The sequence below is a fragment of the Bufo gargarizans genome, chromosome 1 (assembly GCF_014858855.1).
Source record: "Bufo gargarizans isolate SCDJY-AF-19 chromosome 1, ASM1485885v1, whole genome shotgun sequence".
NCBI classification, from domain to species: domain Eukaryota; kingdom Metazoa; phylum Chordata; class Amphibia; order Anura; family Bufonidae; genus Bufo; species Bufo gargarizans.
Window position 1 is genome coordinate 515,025,213 of NC_058080.1, and position 24,319 is coordinate 515,049,531.

General features: G+C 44.3%; 1 protein-coding gene across 3 annotated transcripts in view; it reads left to right on the forward strand.

Annotated features, from left to right (window-relative positions):
- Window positions 1-24,319, forward strand: part of ACACB (acetyl-CoA carboxylase beta) — a 185,135-nt gene that overhangs the window by 47,604 nt on the left and 113,212 nt on the right. For 2 of the 3 annotated variants that reach the window (XM_044275356.1, XM_044275357.1), the window contains exon 3: window positions 22,380-22,512. In XM_044275356.1, the coding sequence (XP_044131291.1) occupies window positions 22,380-22,512 (133 nt within the window). Of the gene's footprint in view, window positions 1-11,675; window positions 11,805-22,379; window positions 22,513-24,319 lie in introns of those variants that run through there. The other variant, XM_044275358.1, reaches the window with a different exon arrangement.

Sequence of the window (24,319 nt, forward strand, 5' to 3'; positions counted from 1 at the left end):
CTTCTCTCCAAAAAAAACATCATGGACAGATTGATCTTCTGCAAAAAATATGGTGAATAGACTGCTGAGGACTGGGGCAAAGTCATATTCTCCAATGAAGCCTCTTTCCGATTGTTTGGGGCATCAGGAAAAAGGCTTGTCCGGAGAAGAAAAGGTGAGTGCTACCATCAGTCCTGTGTCATGCCAACAGTAAAGCATCCTGAGACCATTCATGTGTGGGGTTGCTTCTAATCCAAGGGAGTGGGCTCACTCACAATTTTTCCCAAATTTACAGCCATGAATAAAGAATGGTACCAAAACATCCTCCAACAGCAACTTCTTCCAACAATCCAACAACAGTTTGGTGAAGAACAATGCATTTTCCAGCACGATGGAGCACCGTGCCATAAGGCAAAAGTGATAACTAAGTGGCTCGGGGACCAAAACGTTGACATTTTGGGTCCATGGCCTGGAAACTCCCCAGATCTTAATCCCATTGAGAACTTGTGGTCAATCCTCAAGAGGCGGGTGGACAAACAAAAACCCACTAATTCTGACAAACTCCAAGAAGTGATTATGAAAGAATAGGTTGCTATCAGTCAGGAATTGGCCCAGAAGTTGATTGAGAGCATGCCCAGTCGAATTGCAGAGGTCCTGAAAAAGAAGGGACAACACTGCAAATACTGACTCTTTGCATAAATGTCATGTAATTGTCGATAAAAGCCTTTGAAACGTATGAAGTGCGTGTAATTATATTTCACTACATCACAGAAACAACTGAAACAAAGATCTAAAAGCAGTTTAGCAGCAAACTTTGTGAAAACTAATATTTGTGTCATTCTCAAAACGTTTGGCCACGACTGTACATGGGATCTGTACAGCACATACAGACTCCATGCATAAAATCAGTGTATACAGTTCAGCTAATGAGAGCGGCCTGAGTGGCATTTCCCACAGCCAGCCCATGCTTTACATTAGACTTCAGTGTGACATTAGGCTGACCTCCATGTAGGTTCATTTATTACAATAGCTACACTGGAGTGACACACTGGGATTTTGGGATCATTGCGTATTATGAGGTAACGCCAGCATTCACCTTACTACACTAGTTTTGTTCTTTTCCTCCCATTCGGACATGTTTACTTATAGTATACGCCTTTTGATATAGGGTGTTCTGATATTTCAGGAAAAATTCTCAGATCATGCTGTGCGTAAACATGTAGTTGCAAGAAAAAGTCAGTGGACCCTTTGAATTTACCTGGATTTCTGCACTGAACACTAATAAAATGTGCTCCGATTGTTATTAAGTCCCCATTATAGTCAAACACAATGTAAACCAACAATGCAAACAGTTTTTTTATTCTTAATGTCTTTTATTGAGCATATTGTCTCCCTGCACTGCAGACGTTTACTCAGAGTATGTCAATCCTCCAAGTAAATAACCTGCAGATATCCCTTTAGCAGCAATCTCCTCCAAATGTTTTAAGAGTAAGACTACTTTCACACTAGCGTTTTTCTTTTCCGGCATAGAGTTCCGTCACAGGGGCTCTATACCGGAAAAGAACTGATCAGTTTTATCCCCATGCATTCTGAATGGAGAGTAATCCGTTCAGTTTGCATCAGGATGTCTTCAGTTCAGTCGTTTTGACTGATCAGGCAAAAGAGAAAACCGCAGCATGCTACGCTTTTCTCTCCGGCCAAAAAAACTGAATACATGCCTGAACGCCGGATCCGGCATTTTTTCCCATAGGAATGTATTAGCGCCGGATCCGGCATTCAGAATACCGGAATGCCTTACATAATAGAAACTACCTAAAAATTACACCATTTTAGAAACTACACCCTACACGTATTCAAAACTGATTTTACAAACTCTTAACCCTTTAGGTGTTACACAAGAATTAATGGGAAATGGAGATGAAATTTCAGAATTTCACTTTTTTTGAATCAATATTTTTTCCAGTAACACAGAAAGGGTTAACAGCCAAACAAAACTCAATATTTATTGCCCTGATTCTGTAGTTTACAGAAACACCCCATATGTGGTCGTAAACTGCTGTACAGGCACACGGTATTGCGCAGAAAGAAAGGAACGCTATATGGTTTTTGGAAAGCAGATTTCACTGGGATTATTTTAAGCTGCCATGTCACATTTGAAGACCCCCTGATGCACCCCTAGAGTAGAAACTCCAAAAAAGTGACCCCATTTTAGAAACTACACCCTTCAAGGTATACAAAACTGATTTTACAACTTTTTTAACCCTTTAGGTGTTCCACAAGAATTAATGGAAAATACAGATAAAATTTCCCTTTTTTAGTATATTTTCAATTTTAATCAATTTTTTCCAGTTACAAAGCAAGGGTTAACAGCCAAACAAAACTCAAAATTTATTACCCTGATTCTGTAGTTTACAGAAACACCCCATATGTGGTTGTAAACCAGGGCTTGACAAGTTTTCTTGGAATCTAGGAGCCAGCTAAAAAACTAAGGAGCAGTTTTTTTTATTTTTTTTACCTTATAAAGCCTTATTTTCAGTGACAAAAATAACACCTCTTAAATTAACATATAAAGAAGTCTAGAACCAAACAACATGGGCATTGTTTATTATCAGTGTACTGTGACGTCACTGTGTGCCGCATCTCCTCAGTGTTTATCATTGTACTGTGACGTCACTGTGTGCAGCATCTCCTCAGTATTTATCATTGTACTGTGACGTCACTGTTTGCCGCATCTCCTCAGTGTTTATCATTGTACTGTGATGTCACTGTGTGCCGCATCTTCTCAGTGTTTATCATTGTACTGTGACGTCACTGTGTGCAGCATCTCCTCAGTATTTATCATTGTACTGTGATGTCACTGTGTGCCGCATCTCCTCAGTGTTTATCAGTGTACTGTGATGTCACTGTGTGCTGCATCTCCTCAGTGTTTATCATTGTACTGTGATGTCACTGTGTGCCGCATCTCTTCAGTGTTTATCAGTGTACTGTGATGTCACTGTGTGCCGCATCTCTTCAGTGTTTATCATTGTACTGTGATGTCACTGTGTGCCGCATCTCTTCAGTGTTTATCAGTGTACTGTGATGTCACTGTGTGCCGCATCTCTTCAGTGTTTATCATTGTACTGTGATGTCACTGTGTGCCGCATCTCTTCAGTGTTTATCAGTGTACTGTGACGTCACTGTGTGCCGCATCTCCTCAGTGTTTATCAGTGTACTGTATGTATAATCCCTGCACTGTGACGTCACTGTGTGTATAATCCCTGCGCTGTGACGTCACTGTGTGTATAATCCCTGCGCTGCAGCTAGAACTGAAAATCCTTCCCCAGGATGTTTGGTCCGAGCTCATTCATCTCATAGAACTGCAGCTATGAAATCCACAGCGTATTGCAGTAAATACCAGCAAAATAAATACGATTTTACCAAAAATCCTCACACTTCATAAAATCCACACGGAAATGAACCTACTGTGCACATTTCAAATCCGCACCGCGGTAATATATGATTATCACCATGTGTAACTGATCGTGGCTGAATTCCACAGCAAATCCACATGCTACATGTAGAGTTTGATGAAAATCCACAACAGGTAATCCTCTGTGGAAAATATTTCCATTGGAATTACCCTAGGAATACTGAGGGGCCTTCCAGCTCTCTCATGGTGGATTGTCACCCAGCTTTCCTGGTCTCCTAGTCCTGAGGAGAACATATCTCAGTATCGGAACATATAGAGAAGTTATCAGATGATTTAGCCATTCAGGAGTCTTATGGCAGCTCCTAGGAGACCTGTGTGGTATACAGCCTGTCACCCAGCTTTCCTGAGGAGAATATATAGTACAGACCAAAAGTTTTGACACACCTTCTCATTCAAAGACTTTTCTTTATTTTCATGACTATGAAAATTGTAGATTCACACTGAAGGCATCAAAACTATGAATTAACACATGTGGAATTATATACATAACAAAAAAGTGTGAAACAACTGAAAATATGTCATATTCTAGGTTCTTCAAAGTAGCCACCTTTTGCTTTGATTACTGCTTTGCACACTCTAGGCATTCTGTTGATGAGCTTCAAGAGGTGGTCACCTGAAATGGTTTTCACTTCACAGGTGAGCCCTGGCAGGTTTAATAAGTGGGATTTCTTGCCTTATAAATGGGGTTGGGACCATCATTTGCGTTGTGGAGAAGTCAGGTGGATACACAGCTGATAGTCCTAATGAATAGACTGTTAGAATTTGTATTATGGCAAGAAAAAAGCAGCTAAGTAAAGAAAAACGAGTGGCCGTCATTACTTTAAGAAATGAAGGTCAGTCAGTCCGAAAAATTGGGAAAACTTTGAAAGTGTCCCCAAGTGCAGTCACAAGAACCATCAAGCGCTACAAAGAAACTGGCTCACAGCCGGACCGCCCCAGGAAAGGAAGACCAAGAGTCACCTCTGCTGCGGAGGATAAGTTCATCTGAGTCACCAGCCTCAGAAATCACAGGTTAACAGCAGCTCAGATTAGAGACCAGGTCAATGCCACACAGAGTTCTAGCAGCAGACACATCTCTAGAACAACTGTTAAGAGGAGACTGTGTGAATCAGGCCTTCATGGTAGAATATCTGCTAGGAAACCACTGCTAAGGACAGGCAACAAGCAGAAGATACTTGTTTGGGCTAAAGAACACAAGGAATGGACATTAGACCAGTGGAAATCTGTGCTTTGGTCTGATGAGTCCAAATTTGAGATCTTTGGTTCCAACCACCGTGTCTTTGTGCGACGCAGAAAAGGTGAACGGATGGACTCTACATGCCTGGTTCCCACCGAGGAGGAGGTGTGAGGTGTGGGGGTGCTTTGCTGGTGACACTGTTGGGGATTTATTCAAAATTGAAGGCATACTGAACCAGCATGGCTACCACAGCATCTTGCAGCGGCATGCTATTCCATCCGGTTTGCGTTTAGTTGGACCATCATTTATTTTTCAACAGGACAATGACCCCAAACACACCTCCAGGCTATGTAAGGGCTATTTGACCATGAAGGAGAGTGATGGGGTGCTGCGCCAGATGACCTGGCCTCCACAGTCACCGGACCTGAACCCAATCAAGATGGTTTGGGGTGAGCTGGACCGCAGAGTGAAGGCAAAAGGGCCAACAAGTGCTAAGCATCTCTGGGAACTCCTTCAAGACTGTTGGAAGACCATTTCAGGTGACTACCTCTTGAAGCTCATCAAGAGAATGCCAAGAGTGTGCAAAGCAGTAATCAAAGCAAAAGGTGGCTACTTTGAAGAACCTAGAATATGACATATTTTCAGTTGTTTCACACTTTTTTGTTATGTATATAATTCCACATGTGTTAATTCATAGTTTTGATGCCATCAGTGTGAATCTACAATTTTCATAGTCATGAAAATAAAGAAAACTCTTTGAATGAGATGGTGTGTCCAAACTTTTGGTCTGTACTGTATATCAGTTGTGGGAACATATAGAGAAGTCATCAGATAATTTGGCCATTCAGTAGTCTTAGTTCTCATAGGAGCTGCAACCCGGCTTTCCACGACTCCTGAATGGGTAAATCATATGATAACATATCTAAATGTTCCTATACTGAGATATATTCTCCTCAGGAGACCATTAAAGCTGGGTGACAGACAGCCTGTATACCACACAGCTCTCCTAGGAGCTGCCACCCGGCTTTCTGTGTGATATACAGGCTGTCACCCAGCTTTCCTAGAAAGAGACAGAACTAAGAAATGGCTGAATGGTAACTGCAGGAATAGAGCATGGTGCAGGAATGGCCACCAGTTGTGGCTAGCAGGAGCTCCGGCCTAACGGCAGCAGGTATGCGGCTCCCCGCTGGGTTAATGGCCGTGCTCGAGGCCAACTTGGCTGTAGCAGGCAGACATTACAAACTTTGATCCTGGCGGATAAGTGCAGAGCGCATCATTTACCGCCGCAGAGCCGGCCGTGCAGGGACCTGGCAGCACTTGGTGCCCTGGGATGTTGCGCTGCCCGATCATGTTCCCTGCTGTATACAGCACGAGGAATGATGATGGGCTGATTGTCTTCCCTCCACTTGTCAGCGAGTGCAGCGACCGCTTACCTGTGCTCCCGCTCTGCCTCCCCTGCACTAACTCCTCTTCCCCCGCTGAGGCTCTCTCACCGGGACACTGGCTCTGATTGTCTGCTGGACAGTTATCACATAAGTACCAGCTGGGCTCCGGTAAAGGCTTTGCCATTTTCAACTGCCCTGGAGATGACGCACGGCGACATCAGCATGCTGCGACAGATAGACGGCGAGAGAGAGTGGCCAAACCACGATGGAGCTGAAAGCTGAGGGGTCCAGGCAGGGTGGCAGTCCGAGCCTGGGCGCAAGTGCATTTTGCTCGCGGTCTTAACCCTCCAGTGGCTGCGCCCGGCTGCTGGTGTGCTGGGCCTATTTTCAAGCAGGGGCAAATACCCTGGCGCCAGGATTTGTCGAGCCCTGTTGTAAATTGCTGTACGGCCACACGGCATTGCACAAAAGGAAAGGAATGCCATATGGTTTTTGGGAGGCAGATTTTGCTGGACTGGTTTTTTGACCCCATGTCTCATTTGAAACCCCCCTGATGCACCCCTAGAGTAGAAACTCCAAAAAAGTGACCCCATTTTGGAAACTACGGGATAAGGTGGGCGTTTTGTTGGTACTATTTTAGGGTACATATGATTTTTGGTTGCTCTATATTACACTTTTTGTGAGGCAAGGTAACAAAAAATAATTTTGGCACAGTTTATTTTTTGTTATTTACAACATTCATCTGACAGGTTAGATCATGTGGTATTTTTATAGAGCAGGTTGTTAAGGACGTGACAATACGAAATATGACTACTTTTTTGGGTTGTTTCATGTTTACATAATAAAGCATTTTAAAAAATATATCTATATATATATTTTGTGTCTCCACAATCTGAAAGCCTTGTTTTTAATTTTTTTGGGGGGCGATTGTCTTGTGTAGGGGCTAATTTTTTTGGGGATGAGATGACTGTTTGATTGGTACTATTTTAGGGTGTACCGTATATTTCGCCCTATAAGACGCACACACTTAAAATTGGTATTACTGAAAATAACAGATCGTTCCGCAAAAGATGAGCCCTCACACAGCCCAGTACACATAGCTACAAAAAAATTATAGGGTCAGAATATGGTTATGAAAAAGGTTTTAAAAAAAAAATTCAATATTAAAATGCAAGAAAAATTATACAAATGTGGTATCATTGGAACCATACTGACCTGGAGAATGAAGATAACAGGTCAATTTTACCGCATAGTGTACAGTGTAACAAAATAAAAACGTTTATCAGAATTGCGTTTTTTCCCAATTCTACCCCATTTGGATTTTTTTTCCCTCTCCCTACTACATGATATGCAACCGTAAATGGTGCCATTAGAAAGTACAACCTGTCCCGCAAAAAATAAGCCCTTATAAGGCTATATGAATGGAATAATAAAAAAGTTAGGACTATGGGAAGGCGGGGAGTGAAAAATGAAAACGCAAAAATGGGAAATCCCAGGGTCCTGAAGGGGTTAATAAAAAAAATGGAGTAAGGGCCGATTCACACGACGTGTGATCGGTCCAGGAGGCACAGCCGTACCCAAAACGCGGCACAGCTGAGACATGTGGCAGGTCCCTAAATGTGCTGCCATCACCCAATGAACAAACAAATGGTGATTGCATCTTTAATGCCACACCAATATCCATATGCCGGCAGCAGATTGCCCTCTGCTGCCAGCAAACAATGGAGAGGAACGATCACAGTAGCGATTGCTCGTCCTCATACAGAGGGGAGGATTGCTGTGAATACAGCTCTCCTCTTGGCTTAGCAATAGGCGGTTTTCGGGAACTATAACAATTATACCATATTCTAATTGTAACCCAGATGGCACTAATGCCGGAAACAGCCCGGATCTCCGCCGGGTCCCATTATAGCCAATGGGCTTGAAAGGGAAAGGTAGTATCTGGCTGTGCCGGATACTAGGAACTCCGGCAGGCTGTTCCTGTACTGGAACAGTTTAGCGCTAGTGTGAGACTAGCCTTACTGTGTACTGCAGATGCGAATGCCGTAGGGCTTATGAGGAGTTCACACCACTGCTATTTATTAGGCTGGGTTCACACCTGAGCGTTTTACAGCGCGTTCCTACGCGCTGTAAAACGCTCAACAAGGAGAAACCAATGATTCCCTATGGGAATGGTTCTCACCTGGGCGTTTTACAGCGAGTACGATCGCGCTGTAAAACGCCTGACGCATAATCAAGTACTTGAGCTTCTTTGGGGCGTTTTGACGCGCGTTTGTGGCCATAGGACACTGCAGTCAATCACACAAACGCGCGTCAAACGCGCGTTTACTATTACAAAAAACGCGCATAAAAACGCGCGACTAAAACGCGCGTAAAACGCGCGTTTGAGAAACGCTCAGGTGTGAACCCAGCCTTACTGTTCTGCTCGGTTAAAGAAACAGAACAAAAATAACAGAAATGCCAGATTCTGCACATAATTGACCCAAATGAAGCCAAACGGATCCCATTGACTATAATGGGGTCCGTTCAGGATTCCGCTCTTAACACCGATATGAACAAGCCTCCTGCACATTGCGTTATTACAGATTCATACAGACACAGGTCAGTAAATGCGTGGGTCTTTACAGTAACTCTCTATACCTACAGAGGGACACGGATGTTTTTTTTCTGCTGGATTTGTGGCATGTTCATTTATGAAACCCATCAGGGACCATTAAGGGGTCATCGCATGTGGCGGAAAAATCCCCCAGAAAATACTCCACAGAAAAACTTCTCCCATGTTATTCTATGGCAGGGGTGGCCAACCTGTGGCTCTTGAGCCGCATGCGGCTCTTTGCTTCTTCAAGTGCGGCTCTAGCTGTGGAGCCGGGAAGCAGTCAGGCGGCTCACTCTCCACCCCATGCTCAGATCTCTTTCCCTGATCGGGCACTGTTGCTACTTTGCAGCTCCAGCTCACTCTCCACTACGTCCTGATGCACACAGTGTGAGAACGTAGTACCTGGAGACACGGACTATGACCTGACGTTGTGCTCATCAGGTCACAGTGGAGAGCGTGTCAGACCTGCAGAGTAGCAGGAGCCCAACTGAGCAGGAGCCCAGTGCCTGATCAGGAGAGGGAAGACATTTTTTAAAATTAGACCTCTTTCACACGGGCAAGATTTCCGCGCGGGTGCAATGCGTGAGGTGAACGCATTGCACCCGCACTGAATCTGGACTCATTCATTTCTATGGAGCTGTGCACATGAGCGGTGATTTTCACGCATCACTTGTGCGTTGCGTAAAAATCACAGCATGCATTACTATGTGTGTTTTTCACGCAACGCAGGCCCCATAGAAGTGAATGGGGCTGTGTGAAAATGGCAAGCATCCGCAAGCAAGTGCGGATGCGGTGCGATTTTCACACACGGTTGCTAGGAGATGATCGGGATGGAGACCCGATAATTATATAACATGGTTATAAGGGAAAATAATAGCATTCTTAATACAGAATGCATAGTACAATAGCGCTGGAGGGGTTAACAAAAATAAAAAATATTATCACACCTCAGATCAGATAAAAAATATTTTTTTCTCTTATTTTTCTTTGTTAAAACCTAGGTGCATCTTGTAGGGCAAAAAATATGGTGACACGTGTGTAAATGTATAGCTTGTGGCTCCAGGTAGTCATACGTTTTTTTGGGCTCTTTGTGTCTGTAAAGTTGGCCACCCCTGTTCTATCGGGTTGAAAAGTGCCCATCCCCTTGGGTCACAACTGGACTCCTTAAACGCTTGTGCGACAATATTTTGTGGTTTAACGGTAACGCCCCCCCCCCGTTGCTCCTAGAGGCTCATTTGCATATATTAAAACATTGTTCTCAGCAACATATGAACATGGGACCAACACAGATGCCTTCAGCTGCCAACAGGTCAGCCAGTGTCATAGGTTCAGATCTGCTGTCAGATGCCCTCTAAACATGGGACAAACATGTGATGTGACACAGACTTACAATGCCATGTTTCCATTATCCGTGACAACCTCTCTGGAAAAGGAACTGAACAAAAATTCCCCAGATGTAACACTGTTCACACTGATACAAAGCATATTGCTATACAGTTGCATATTCCTGGAACTCAAAGTATAACCCCTTAGATACCATAATCAATAGCCACCGTGGCTTCTAAACAGCAGAGGAACTGGTCCCCTCATGCAACGCAAATGCAAGCGTGCCGATGGGTTACTATGCCATCTGGGCCCACCAAGGGCTCCCGGGTCCGCCATTTTACTACACCTGTTAGGCCCTAGCAGAGGCAAGGTGTAATACGCTGCTCGTAGGTTTTTCACCGACAGGCATAATAGTTTGCAAGACCACTTTCAGAAGGCAGTATTCAGACCAGCATTTTGCATCAGTATCTGAAGGCAACAAAGAGAGAGTCAGGTTCCCTAGTGGGACAAAAAAAAAAAAAAAAGAAACATTTTTAGAAAAATAAAATTGGTCACCTCACCTTCCAAAGCAACATCAATGAAATACTGTATGTATATATACAGTATGCTTGAAAAAGGCTCAAGAGCAGAGCCGAAACGTTGCACCTGGGTGAATAAAGGTTCACTTGTTTTTTCTACCATTGGAGTGCCGCTCATTCTTCCGGATTTACTAATTGGGGTAAGAAGCCTATTCCCCCAGGGACGTGCACCCTACCTTTTGCAACCATATTGAAAACACCAGTGCCGCCATTTTTCTTGAAGTATGTATATATATATATTTTTTTTTTAAAGGAGTTCTATTGGCCAAACGTAGTAATTAAAATGTTAAGAAAACTAAATGTCATACCAGTACAGCGCTCAGCACCCCATAGAGTGCATTTACAACCAGCTACCCTGTGCATTTCAGGAGTGCTCCACAAGGTATGGGGCCCCTGTTCTCATGATCAGTGCGGGTCCCAGCAGCAGATCCCCCACCAATCCATTAGTCCTGTGGATAGGGATAACTCGTTATAACCGGAATACGAATACCCCTTTAAGAACACATCAGGGAGAAAATCAATGCGCCAAAATGTAAATCTACGCCAGCATGGCAGCAGTTTCCTGGCCGCAGCTGCACTGCCCACTTTTGGAAAAGTGGTAAATGCGGCTTTAAATTACCACCCAAAAAATAAAAGTTGCTAAATTTTGCACAAGCATGCCATGTAACTTTTTGACACCATGCCTTTCATAAAAAAAAAATATATATAACGTTTTTGCACCAAATAAAGCTCCCTAAAAACAAGTCAGACAAAACAAGTAATAAAATAAAACAAATAATTAAAAAAACGCCACCCCAAAAAAAAAAATCATATACAAAATACCTGAATTTCGTGTTTTTTTTTTTTTTTTAAATACCGCTACTCCATTAAGGCCAAAATTTACTGTGGTGGGAAGGATTAAAAAAGGTATTACCACCTGTCTAGTAGTGGGAAGCATGTTCTATATACATTTGCCACCATTTTTCGGCAGATATTACAAAAAATGTGGCATAACTGCATTCATGGCCCTGCTGGTGCTACCGACCAGAGATGCCTGTGACCATGGCCATTGCCAGTAGTCAGCGCTCGCCCTAGCTCCCTGCGTGTTTACGTTTCTCCGTGCTGTCCCGCACTTGGCCGCCAGAGGGCAGCGGGCGGCTCTGGAGAGGAAATAGGTGGCGGGGAGAGGAGACTTTGACAAGCTGCCTGTGAAGTTGGAAGGAAGAGAAGGGGGCAGGGTGGTGGCGGCTACAAAGCCATGTTTCACAATGGACAGCCAGGAGAACAGCCGCTGGTTTCCCTGTATAAAGAGGTCAGTAGAGACGTGGTAGCAGCTTCTTCTGTGTCATCATCCCCCCACGACAAGGACACTGACTGCGTGTGCTGCCGCTATAGCTTCCGGGGCAGGCAGGAGGCCGGTGCTCAGCCATGGATGCTGCACATGTCAGGAGAGGAATGTGGGAGCTGGGGGTCATTATATGGATCCCTTTGAGTCTGCAATCACATAAAGAACCAGTCTAATGTTACACTGGGGAATTGCTCAGAAAGCACTTCCCAAATACACCCCTTTAGCTAAGACCTGCAGCACTGTCACACACGGGAGAAAGGAAGTGGCCAGAATCCCCCCTATACTGTAAGAGTGTCACTTCTGATGTGTAATCTGCTCTGAATACATGGCGAGAAGTGAAATGTCACTTTTACGGATGAGCGAACTTGTGTTTTCAAGTTCAGAGTACAAGGTTGGGGTCATCTAAGAATTCCGTTATGGATTCCGCTACCACGGACAATAACTTATGATCCGTGGTAGCGGAATCCATAACGGAATTCTTAGATGACCCCAACCTTGTACGCCGAACTTGAAAATACAAGTTTGCTCAATGCTAGTCGCTTTTTACACCGTGTGTATTACAGATCAGTGTCGTAAGGATATATCCCGTATAAAGTACAGCGCGTATTTCATGTGGGTATTCGGTGAAGAAATTACATGAGACAATACACCTTGTAAATGTACAAATGATATGCCATACAGTGAATATTTCAATGCCGCACATTATCACATGAAAATAATGTTTTCATTTAAAGAGCCTCTGTCAGCATGATCAACCCTATTAAACCAGGCATACTGCCTGGTAGGATTGATCATACTGATTAAAATGATACCTTATTTGGGTTCCTAAGTAGCAGCGTTCCTGAGATATCAGCATTTTAGTATTATGTAAATTAGCTCTTTCGCGCACCAAGAGGTAGGTCAGAGGTCTTGGAGCATTCGTTCTAACGCCCATCTCCTCTGGTCGCTCCTCCTTCCCCTATGATTAACAGGGGTAGACATCTCATCTAGCCCTGTATTCTCACGCCTCCGCCACCCATCCCAGTAGTGTATGACCTAAATGACATTACACGCTGCCCGCTTATGTACCCCTTTATTCTCAGCATACACCCCCTCTGCTGCCACCAGTGAGTGCTGGACTGGGGACCTGCCTGTAATCAGCAGCACATTAGCGAATCTTGCTTTCCTGCTGATGACATACGGGTCCTGGCGCTCACTGGTGACAGCGTAGCGAGCGCTGTACGGGGTAGGAGAGCATACTTACCTCTCGGTCCTCCCTCTTGTTCTCTCTGCAAAGCCCCTGGACCACCAATACTTTGTTACATTATAAAATCACTATTGCACCATTGTTTTATTCGGAGGGGCTCATGAAGTATTTACATATTGATGATTTTGGGGGGGTACATAAGTAAACAGGGTGTAATGTCAATTTAGTCATACATGATTGAGATGGGTGAAGGAGGCATGAGAATAAAGGGCTAGATGAGATGTCTAGCTCTGTGCCTAGAGGAGATGAATAGCGGTGCTCCAAGTCCTCTGACCATCCCCTTACTGCTTGAAAGTAATTTGCTTAATAATAAAAATACTCATATTTCTGGAACACTGCTACATAGAAAACTAACTAAGGTATCCGCTACGCATCTCCGTATTTGAAAGCCCTTTCAAGTGAATGGGTCCGCATCCGTGATGCGAAATGCCCACGGAATGGCGCCCTTGTATTGCGGATCCGCAAATGCAGTCTGCAATACGGCAACGGAGTTCACACGTTTGTGTGAAACAGGCCTTAGAATTGTGTTAAAAGAGTAGCTGTCCCCTTTCCTAACATGTCTGGTTTACCAACTACTTGCATCCACCTTGCAGTAAGGTCTCTTTCACACGGGCATCATGGTTTTGGGCCGGATAAGTTGCGGGTACTCAAACCCGAACTTCTTCACAGAGGTTCGGGTTTGGGTTAGGTGTTGTGTAGATTGTATTATTTTCCCTTATAATATGGTTATAAGGGAAAATAATAGCATTCTTAATACAGAATACATAGTAAAATAGGGGTTAAAAAATAAATAAAATATTATTATAATAATAATAATTTAACTCACATTAATCCACTTGTTCGCGCATCCCGGCTTCTCTTCTGTCTTAATCTTTGCTGTGCAGTAGGAAAAGGGCCTTTGATGACATCACTGCGCTCATCACATGATCCATCACCATGGTGATGGATCATGTGACGGACCATGCGATGAGCACAATGACGTCACCACAGGTTCTTTCCTGTGCACAGCAAAGAAGACAGAAGAGATGCCGGCTGCGCGAACAAGTGGATTAAAGGGACACTGACAGGCCGAATAAGCATAATTAGCTATATATATGTATGCACAGGTCTTCTATTGTGTATTAAAAACATATAAGTCTAACCCCTGTCCACCTTATGAAGACTGTAAAATGATGTTTTATAACCTGATAGAATTGCTCGTCTTTCTGCCCAAGGGGCGGCGTTTCAGCTTTACTTCTGCCCAGGCAACCGCCCCCCAGCTCATCAATATTCACTTCGCTGGGCGGCTTCTAGAAATGAATGGGTCCGGATTCAGTGCGGGTGCAATGCGTTCACCTCACGCATTGCACCTGCGCGGAAATCTCGCTCGTGTGAAAGAGGCCTAACAGTTCTGGAGCATCTATTCTTATCACTCTATCTTGTGCCATTCCTCTATTATTCTTACTAGAAGTTTATGAATAAATTGCCGGCAGTCTGCAGTAGAGTCCAACTGGGTGTTACCAGTTGGAGGTGTGTCCCTGCACAGTCTGACACTGGCAGCACTGATTGGATAGTGTCAGACTATGCAGGGACACACCCCAAAAAGGTAGCACCCAAGTGGACCTTCGACAATCCATTCAGAAACTTCTAGCAGGAGTAATACAGGATCGACACATCATAGAGTCCCAAGAATAGATGCTCCGGAATGATTATTACTCTGGGAATGCATGTAGTTACTAAACCAGACATGTCAGGAGAGGTGACAGCTTGCCATTTAAACACAATTCTGAGAAAAGCTATTAACAGAACATGTACGCATCGGGCACATTTACCATCTGGTGGCGGAGATTGTCATGTACTGTATTACTGGTTGTTGACTTCAGTAGGTGCCATGTAATAACTGCTGATTTTTGGGAGAGCTGCCTCAGGGTAGGAGCCCACGGTGCGGCTGGCCACATGCTACCAAGTCACTCCCACCCATGGCAACCAATGAACATATAATTTTGCTGTAAAAACGTGTGGTCATTGGTTATCGTGGCCGGGCTTGGATACATACCCTTATGAAGGTGGTTGATTTAGGTGGAGAACCCCATCATTCAGTTTAACCCTTGACTGCAATATTTACCGGTAAATATAATATTTTAAAATCTAGACTATAAGATGCACAGGACTATAAGGTACACCTAGGATTTGGAGGAGTAAAATAAGAAAAAAATAATTTTCTTCAGACCTCAGATCAGACCCCCAAGCTCCATCAGCCTAACATCGGACCCCCATCACAATTCGCACATATGTTTTGTTAAATGGCTTGTTTTTGCGTGACACATGTCGCCATGCGGCCCCAGATTTCCACCACGGTTCTTTGACATTCAGATTTCAAATCTGCAGCAGAAGTCGGATTTCTGCCATTGATTTTTCAGCAAATATTCAGCAAGTATTTAGATTTGTGTGACCATACTCTTACTCAAACAGGTTTTGACGTGGATTAATTACAGAATTAGGGTCCATTTACACGTCCGTAAGTGTTTTGCAGATCTGCAAAACACGGACACTGGCAATGTGCGTTCCGCACTTTGCCGGCACTAATAGAATATGCCTATTCTTGTCCGCAATTGCAGACAACAATAGGACATGTTCTATTTTTTTTGGGAACGGAAATGCAGACCCAGAAGTGTGGGTCTGTATTTCCGGAACCGGGCCGATCAGAAGCTGATGATCTATCCAGAGGATAGATCCTCAGTTGAAACAAAGTGCAGAACCCCTTTAATCCGATCGAGTCCTGGTTATTCCTAATCTCCTGCTCTCTCACCCATCTGCTGATGATTGGCAGTTCTCTCCTAGAGAGAAAGGGGGAAAACTAGGTAGAAGACTGTCAGTCATCAGTTGGGCCAGTTGGGCAGGGAAAGCAGGAATTAATGGATAACCAGGACTCTTCTCAGGTGGCCGTGACTCTTTTTTGAGGCCCAGTCTGCAATGATTGTGATGTCTGTTCTCGGCATCCACTTACTGTTCACTTTTAAATGACAGACTGCTGAAATCAACTCACCTGTCTCTACTTTATGCTGCCGTTAGTATGGGTAGCTTAAAGTTTATGACGGGTTCCCTTTAAGGCAGAAAGACCAACAAATAAGCAACAACTGAAGACATCTGCAGTAAAGGCCTGGCAAAGGAGGAAACTTTGCGTTTGGTAATGTCCATCTAGGCTAGGGATGAGCGAATTTCATATTTTGAAATTTGTGTTGTGGTATTTACTTGTACAAGCCCTTGCATTAAACCTGGATGTATACACTTCAATTGCATCTCAGTTGTTTCATTTCAGATGCAATGTGATGTCATGCAGAGCCTAAATCTTGAAGATTGTGTCACTGTCCAAATATTTCTGGACCTAGCTATGTGTTGTATACGTGTGTGTTGATTCTGTATTTATGCTAATGGTGGCTTGGGATGTTTTTCAGTTTATATTTTAGTTAAAGTGATATTCTGGTTATATGAAGCTATCCCCTATCCACAGGAGCACTGTACTCTATCTCCTGAATGTGGGAAGCACACTTCTGCTTGTACTAAAGACTTATGGGTGATTGCCTTTATTGGTAGTTTTAAAGGAATTATCCCATGACTAATGTAAAAAATGAAAATCAGACATCTTATAATACATGACAACCTCTTTCAAACAAAGCTAGAACCAGCCCGGTACATCACATGGATCTAGAGATCTCCCCATTCATTGCTCTGCTAGATTTGAGCTGAAAGCTCAGGGGGGAGTGTCTTTTCTGCTGCAGCTCAGGGGGCGTGTCTCAGCTCTCCCTATCACAGCTCAGGAGGCAGATGAAGGATGGAACTGAGCATGTGCAGCCATCTCAGTGAGCAGGTCAAAGAAATAAGAACAAACAGCAGGTGGCGCTATACAGATACATTTTATTGAATAAATCAGTGGCTGTACAAAATTTTTAATTACCGAACATGCAATTACAAAAGTATTCAGATTAAGGTGCTGGTTTAAAAAACTGTAGAATATTTTTCGTGGGACAACCCCTTTAACCTCTTAAGGACATAGGGCGTACAGGTACGCCCTTGTGCCCTGGTACTTAAGGACACAGGGCGTACATGTACGCCCTGTGCATTTTCGATCACCGCCGCACGGCGGGCGGTGATCGGAACCCCGTGCCTGCTCAAATCATTGAGCAGGCACTTGGAGCAAATGCGCCGGGGGGTCCGGTGACCCCCCCATGTATGCGATCGCAGAAAACCGCAGGTCAATTCAGACCTGCGGTTTTCTGCGTTTCCGGGTTATTCGGGTCTCTGAAGTCCCGATAACCCGGAACAGGATGGTGATGGTGGTGTGATTTCACCCCACCAATCACCATCCAGCGATCCTGAGTGGTGATGGTGACATCACCACTCAGGATCGCTTTCTGATTGGTCTGTGGGCGGTCCGGCGGCAGATTCAAAAGAGGCAGGCGCTCCTCTCCTCCTCCTTTTGTGTTCCGGAGCCGGAGGAGAGAGGAGCTGCCTGCACGTGTCTGCCACCGCTGCCTGCACCCCGATCTGTGCCCCCCAGGACCCGATCTGTGCCCCCCAGGACCCCATCAGGTACATAGGGACAGCTAGGGAAAGTTTGGTTTAGGCAGGGAAAAAAAAGGGAAAGTTAGTTTTTGAACTTTGATTGCATCACCCTAAGTTAGGGTGTCTGGGGTCCACAGCACAGCTGTGTGACCCTAGACCCCCCAGGGGTGCTGCCACTTGCCCCCCCCCCCCCCCACCTTTTTTGGGGTGCATTTTTTTTTTTTTTTCGTGTACGCTGACTGTGGCCGGCACTTAGTGTCCGGCCACTGTTAGCGCATCGCACACCCCACCGCTGATCAACTTCGGACGGTTGATCAGCGGTTTTGAATTTTTTTCCCCACATTTTTTGCCCTTTTTTTTAGTTAGTTTATTTTATTTTTTTTCTGTTAGTTTTAGGGTGAGTTCGTGAACACCCGTGCCCCCACACACACGCACACAAAATAAAGAGTTACACACACGCACATATACACGCAGACACACACTCCCCTATGGCCCGCCGGACGTTCTCGGCCGAGGAGGCATACGCCCAGATTGCCTCTGACTCCGAGAGTCCCAGTGAGGATGAGGATGACCCCACATTCCTGTTGTCATCCGCATCCTCCTCATCATCTAGCGATGATGATGAGCCCCCAAGGCGGCGGAGACGCCGCCAGGCGGAGCAAGGGGACCGCCATGTTAGGGACCCTGTGGCCCACACTAGTACGAGCAGCTCTGGGGCTCGTACTGGTTTCCCGGCCCACCAGTTAAATCCACCGGAGCCCCCTGCCGGTGAACTTGTCTGGTGTAGCCCAGAGCGATACGAGCCTGTGATTCCTGATTTTGTAGGCCAATCAGGAATCCAGATTTCCACAGTGGGCTACACTGAATATGACTTTTTTTGTCATTTTTTCAGTGACCCACTGGTAAATCTGATGGTGGAGCAGACGAATCTGTACGCCCAACAGTTCGTCGCTCAACACCCGGGCTCCTTTTTGGCCAGGCCCGGTGGCTGGACGCCGGTCAGTGCAGCCGAAATGAGGACATTTTGGGGCCTCGTGCTGCATATGGGCCTGGTCAAAAAACCCAGTGTCAGGCTGTACTGGAGTGGGGACGTCCTATACCAGGCCCCACTTTACAGTACAGCCATGACACGCTCCCGGTTTGAGGCCATCCGGAAATGTCTGCATTATTCCGATAATGCAGCATGTCCCCCCCGAGGTGATCCTGCCCATGACCGTCTGTACAAGATACGGCCGGTCATCGATCACTTTGGGGCCAAATTCATGGAGGCCTATGTACCTGGAAGAGAGGTCGCGGTTGATGAGTCTCTCATTGCGTTCAAGGGGAGACTCATTTTCCGCCAGTATGTGCCCTCCAAGCGGGCGAGGTATGGCGTGAAGCTATACAAAATTTGTGAGAGTACCTCAGGGTACACTTACAAATTTCGTGTGTACGAGGGGCGAGATTCCCGGATTCAACCCCCAGAATGTCCCCCCACTCTGGGTGTTACCGGGAAACTTGTGTGGGACCTTATGTACCCACTGCTGGATAAGGGTTACCACCTTTACGTGGATAACTTTTATACCAGTATCCCCTTGTTCCAGTCCCTTGCCGCCAGATCCACGTCCGCTTGTGGGACCGTGCGGAAAAATCAACGCGGCCTCCCTGCCCACCCCCTCCAGGTACCTATCCCCAGGGGTGAGACCCGTGCCCTTACCACTGGAAACCTGTTGCTGGTCAGGTATAAGGACAAGAGGGATGTCCTTATGCTGTCCACAATTCATGGTAACGGCATCACCCCTGTCCCTGTGCGAGGTACCGCGGCAACGGTCCTCAAGCCCGATTGTATCGTCGCTTACAATCGGTATATGGGAGGAGTTGATCTCTCTGATCAAGTCCTCAAGCCATATAACGCCATGCGCAAAACCCGGGCATGGTACAAAAAAGTTGCGGTCTACTTGGTGCAGGTTGCCATGTACAACTCTTTTGTACTATCCCGAAGCGCTGGCAGCACAGGGACATTCCTCCAGTTCTATGAGGCAGTCCTCAAGGCCCTGATCTTTTCGGACCGGGAAAGAGCAGGCCGGAGTACCTCGGGAACTGTAGGTGCCCGGATCGTCCCTGGCCAACACTTTCCAGGTGTGGTCCCCCATACTGGAAAGAAGGGACGAACCCAAAAAAAGTGCAGAGTGTGTCGCAGGAGGGGGATACGGAAGGACACAACTACTCAGTGCGACACTTGCCCCGATCATCCGGGCCTCTGCATTGACGGTTGCTTCAGGGAGTATCACACTTCCATGGAGTACTAAATTTATATCCCAATTTAGCACTGACATCGGATAAAAAAAACTGGTTCTCAGACTTGAGACACCCAAAAAAAACTAAAATAATTTATTAAAAGTAGACATATTAGGTATCGCCGCGTCGGTAATAATCTCCTCTATAAAACTACCCCATGACCTAACCCCCCAGATTAACACGGTCAAGGAAAAAAAAAAAAAAAAGGTGCAAAAAAAGGTTTTTTTTGTCACCTTACATAATAAAAAGTTTAATAGCAAGCGATCAAAAAGTCATATAGCCCCCAAAATAGTGCCAATAAAACCGTCCGCTCATCCCGCAAAAAATGAGTCCCCACATGAGATAATTGGATAATTTTTTTTTTTACAAAAATGACCCTTAGACTTTAGAGATACCCCCAAAAAAATTTGAATCAAAAAAGATAATATAGTCTAAAACCAAAATAATTGTAAAAAAAAACTTATTTTAGGTAGACTTATCAGGTATTGCCGCGTCCGTAAGAATCTCCTCTATAAAAATACCCCATGACCCAACCCCCCAGATTAACACGGTCAAAAAAAAAAAAAAATAGGTGCAAAAAAAAAATTTTTTGGTCACCTTACATAACAAAAAGTTTAATAGCAAGCGATAAAAAAGTCATATAGCCCCCAAAATAGTGCCAATAAAACCGTCCGCTCATCCCGCAAAAAATGAGTCCCCACATGAGATAATTGGATAAAAAAAAAAAAAAAATGACCCTTAGACTTTAGAGATACCCAAAAAAAGATTTGTATCAAAAAAGATAATATAGTCAAAAACCTAAATAATTGTAAAAAAAAACTTATTTTAGGTAGACTTATTAGGTATTGCCGCGTCCGTAAAAATCTCCTCTATAAAAATATCCCATTACCTAACCCCCCAGATTAACACAGTAAAAATAAAAATAAAAAAAACAGTGCCAAAACCGCTATTTTTGGCACTTTTCCATTTCAATCAGTTTTTTCCGGTAATAAAACAAGGGTTAACAACCAAACAAAACTTAATATTTATTACCCTGATACTGCAGTTCACAGAAACACCACATTTGTGGTCGTAAACTGCTGTATCAGTAAAAGGGAGGCCGCAAAAGGAAAGGACCGACATGGTTTCTGGAAGGCCGATTTTGATGGCCTTTTTTATTGACACCATGTCCCTTTTGAAGCCCCCCTGATGTACCCTAGAGTAAAAACTCCCCAAAACTGACCCCATCTAAGAAACTACACCCCTCAAGGTATTCAAAACTGATTATACAAACTTCATTAACCCTTTAGGTGTTCCTCAACAGTTAATGGCAAATGGAGATGAAATTTCAGAATTTCAATTTTTGGTAACCTTGCGTCACAAAAATGTAATATAGAGCAACCAAAAATCATATTTACCCTAAAAATAGTCCCCAAAAAAATGCCACCTTATCCCGTAGTTTCCAAAATGGGGTCACTTTTAGGGAGTTTCTACTCTAGGGGTGCATCAGGGGGCTTCAAATGGGACATGGTGTAAATAAACCAGTCCATAAAAATCAGCCCTCCAAAAACCAAACGGCGCACCTTTCACTCTATGCCCCGCTGTGTGGCCGTACAGTAGTTTACGGCCACATATTGGGTGTTTCTGTAAACGGCAGAGTCAGGGTAATAAAGATACAGTCTTGTTTGGCTGTTAACCCTTGCTTTGTTAGTGGAAAAAATGGGTTAAAATAAAAATTTGACAAAAAAAGAAATTCTCAAATTTCATCCCCATTTGCCAATAACTCTTGTGCAACACCTAAAGGGTTAACAACGTATGTAAAATCAGTTTTGAATACCTTGAGGGGTGTAGTTTCTTAGATGGGGTCATTTTTGGGTGGTTTCTATTATGTAAGCCTCGCAAAGTGACTTCAGACCTGAACTGGTCCCTAAAAATGTCGTTTTTGTAAATTGCTGAAAAATTTCAAGATTTGCTTCTAAACTTCTAAGCCTTATAACATCCCCAAAAAATAAAATATCATTCCCAAAACAATTCAAACATAAAGTAGACATATGGGGAATGTAAAGTCATCACAATTTTTGGGGGTATTACTATGTATTACAGAAGTAGAGAAACTGAAACTTTGAAATTTGCTAATTTTTCCACAAATTTGTTAAATTAGGTATTTTTTGGTGCAAAAAAAAATATTTTTTTGACTTCATTTCACCAGTGTCATGAAGTACAATATGTGACGAAAAAACAATCTCAGAACGGCCTGGATAAGTCAAAGCGTTTTAAAGTTATCAGCACTTAAAGTGACACTGGTCAGATTTGCAAAAAATGGCCTGGTCCTAAGGTGTAAAAAGGCTGTGTCCTTAAGGGGTTAAGAAGTGATGTCGGCTGGATGATAAAAAATAGATACAAGACAGTAGCTACAATTGATTGAGTAGTAAGTATGTCAGAAATCAGTTCACAAATAAAGAAATAAACTTACATTTTTTTTCATGTTTGTTTAGGTCCAGCATGTCTGGATTGCACCTCGTGAAGAAGGGACGAGAACATAAGAAACTTGATCTCCAGCGAGACTTCACTGTTGCTTCCCCAGCGGAGTTTGTGACACGTTTTGGGGGCAACCGCATTATTGAGAAGGTGTGTAAGATGTTTCCTGTTTAATTTTTGGTTGGCAAGAGTCACAAATGTTTGCGCATGCACCATACTTCAAGGAAGTTAGTAACTTTTTACAATTTTGATTGAGTGTAATGTACACCATAAACTAGCATAAATCATGGCGCAAATCTGCACCAGCTTATTGCTTTCTTGACACATGGCCTGCCAAAAGTAATTTGGAATCAATCATACATTTGGTACATCTTACTTCTTAGTAAGGCTAGCGCATGACAAACTAGACCGAATATATTTACCAATTCACAAAAAACTAAACTGATTAGAATTAAAGGGCATCTGTCAGCAGATTTGTACCTATGACACTGTCTGACCTGTTACATGTGCGCTTGGCAGCTGAAGGCAACTGTGTTGGCCACATGTTCATATGTGCCCGCATTGCTGAGAAAATGATGTTTTAATGTATGCAAATGAACCCCTAGGAGCAACAGGGACGTTGCCATTATTCCTAGAGGCACTGCTCTCTGCACCCACCATGCCCTCTGCACTTGACAGGTGCTTGACCGAAAGAGGTTTACACCGCCTGGAGCTGACATTTAAAGTGGAGAGGGCACGGCAGTTGCAAGGAGAACAAAGCATCTAGGTGTAACTGCAACGCCCCTGTTGCTCCTAGAGACTCATTTGCATATATCAAAACATCTTTTTTCTCAGCAATGCAGACACATATGAACATGGGACCAATACAGATACCTTCAGCTGCCAAGCGCACATGTAACAGGTCAGTCAGTGTCATAGGTTCAACTCTGCTGACAGATGCCCTTTAAAGCAAAGTATGGGATAATGATCATTGTTGTGTAATTCTCACCTGATGTTAAAGGGGTTGTCTGAGTTATTTTTTTGTTCTTTGTATGTTTCTAACTAGGCAAATGTAAGGACTTTACAATTCACTTACTTTATCTCCAGTTGCTGCTTTTTCAGATTTCACTGAGGGTCACATGACCTGTGATTTCAGCTTTTCTCACAGCTCTGATGATGTTTTGTGCACAAGCCTGAGAGAGCAGATATATGCCTGTACACGACACCTCACTGTGCTGGCCGCGCCCCCTGCACTGCGGTCTGCTGCTTATTGCTCTCTCCCTGGATGCTTGAGGAAAAACATTAACCTCTTCAGCTGCACAGACTCGGGGCTGAAGGCTTTAATGAGTAGCTGCAGGCAGTGAGGAGACAAATGCTGGGCACAGGAGCTTACAGAGGAGTTCTGCAGGGCATTGCACAAGAACAGGTAGGGGGAAAATCCTGTGTGTATCAGCAGTGTCATTGTACAGCTGGGACTTGTAGTCCTACACATACAACATGCTGCTGAGTCTCCCAGCAGGCAGACATGTCACTTAGGGCAGCACTTATATTCACTCCCTTTGCAGAGAAAGGGGAGGGGCAGAGATGATTGTTAGTGCAGGTAAACAAAGGGCCAAAAGAGAACCAGAGAAATGAGGAAATAGATTAAAAAAAAATTTGGCCGAAAACTTGCTTAGGGCTCTTTCACACTTGCGTTGTCTGGATCCGTTGTGTACTCCATTTGCCGGAATTACACGCCGGATCCGGAAAAAACGCAAGTGAACTGAAAGCATTTGAAGACGGATCAGTCTTCAAAATGCGTTCAGTGTTACTATGGCAGCCAGGACGCTATTAAAGTCCTGGTTGCCATAGTAGTAGTGGGGAGCGGGGGAGCAGTATACTTACCGTCCGTGCGGCTCCCGGGGCGCTCCAGAATGACGTCAGAGCGCCCCATGCGTATGGATGACGTGATCCATGCGATCACGTCATCCATGCGCGT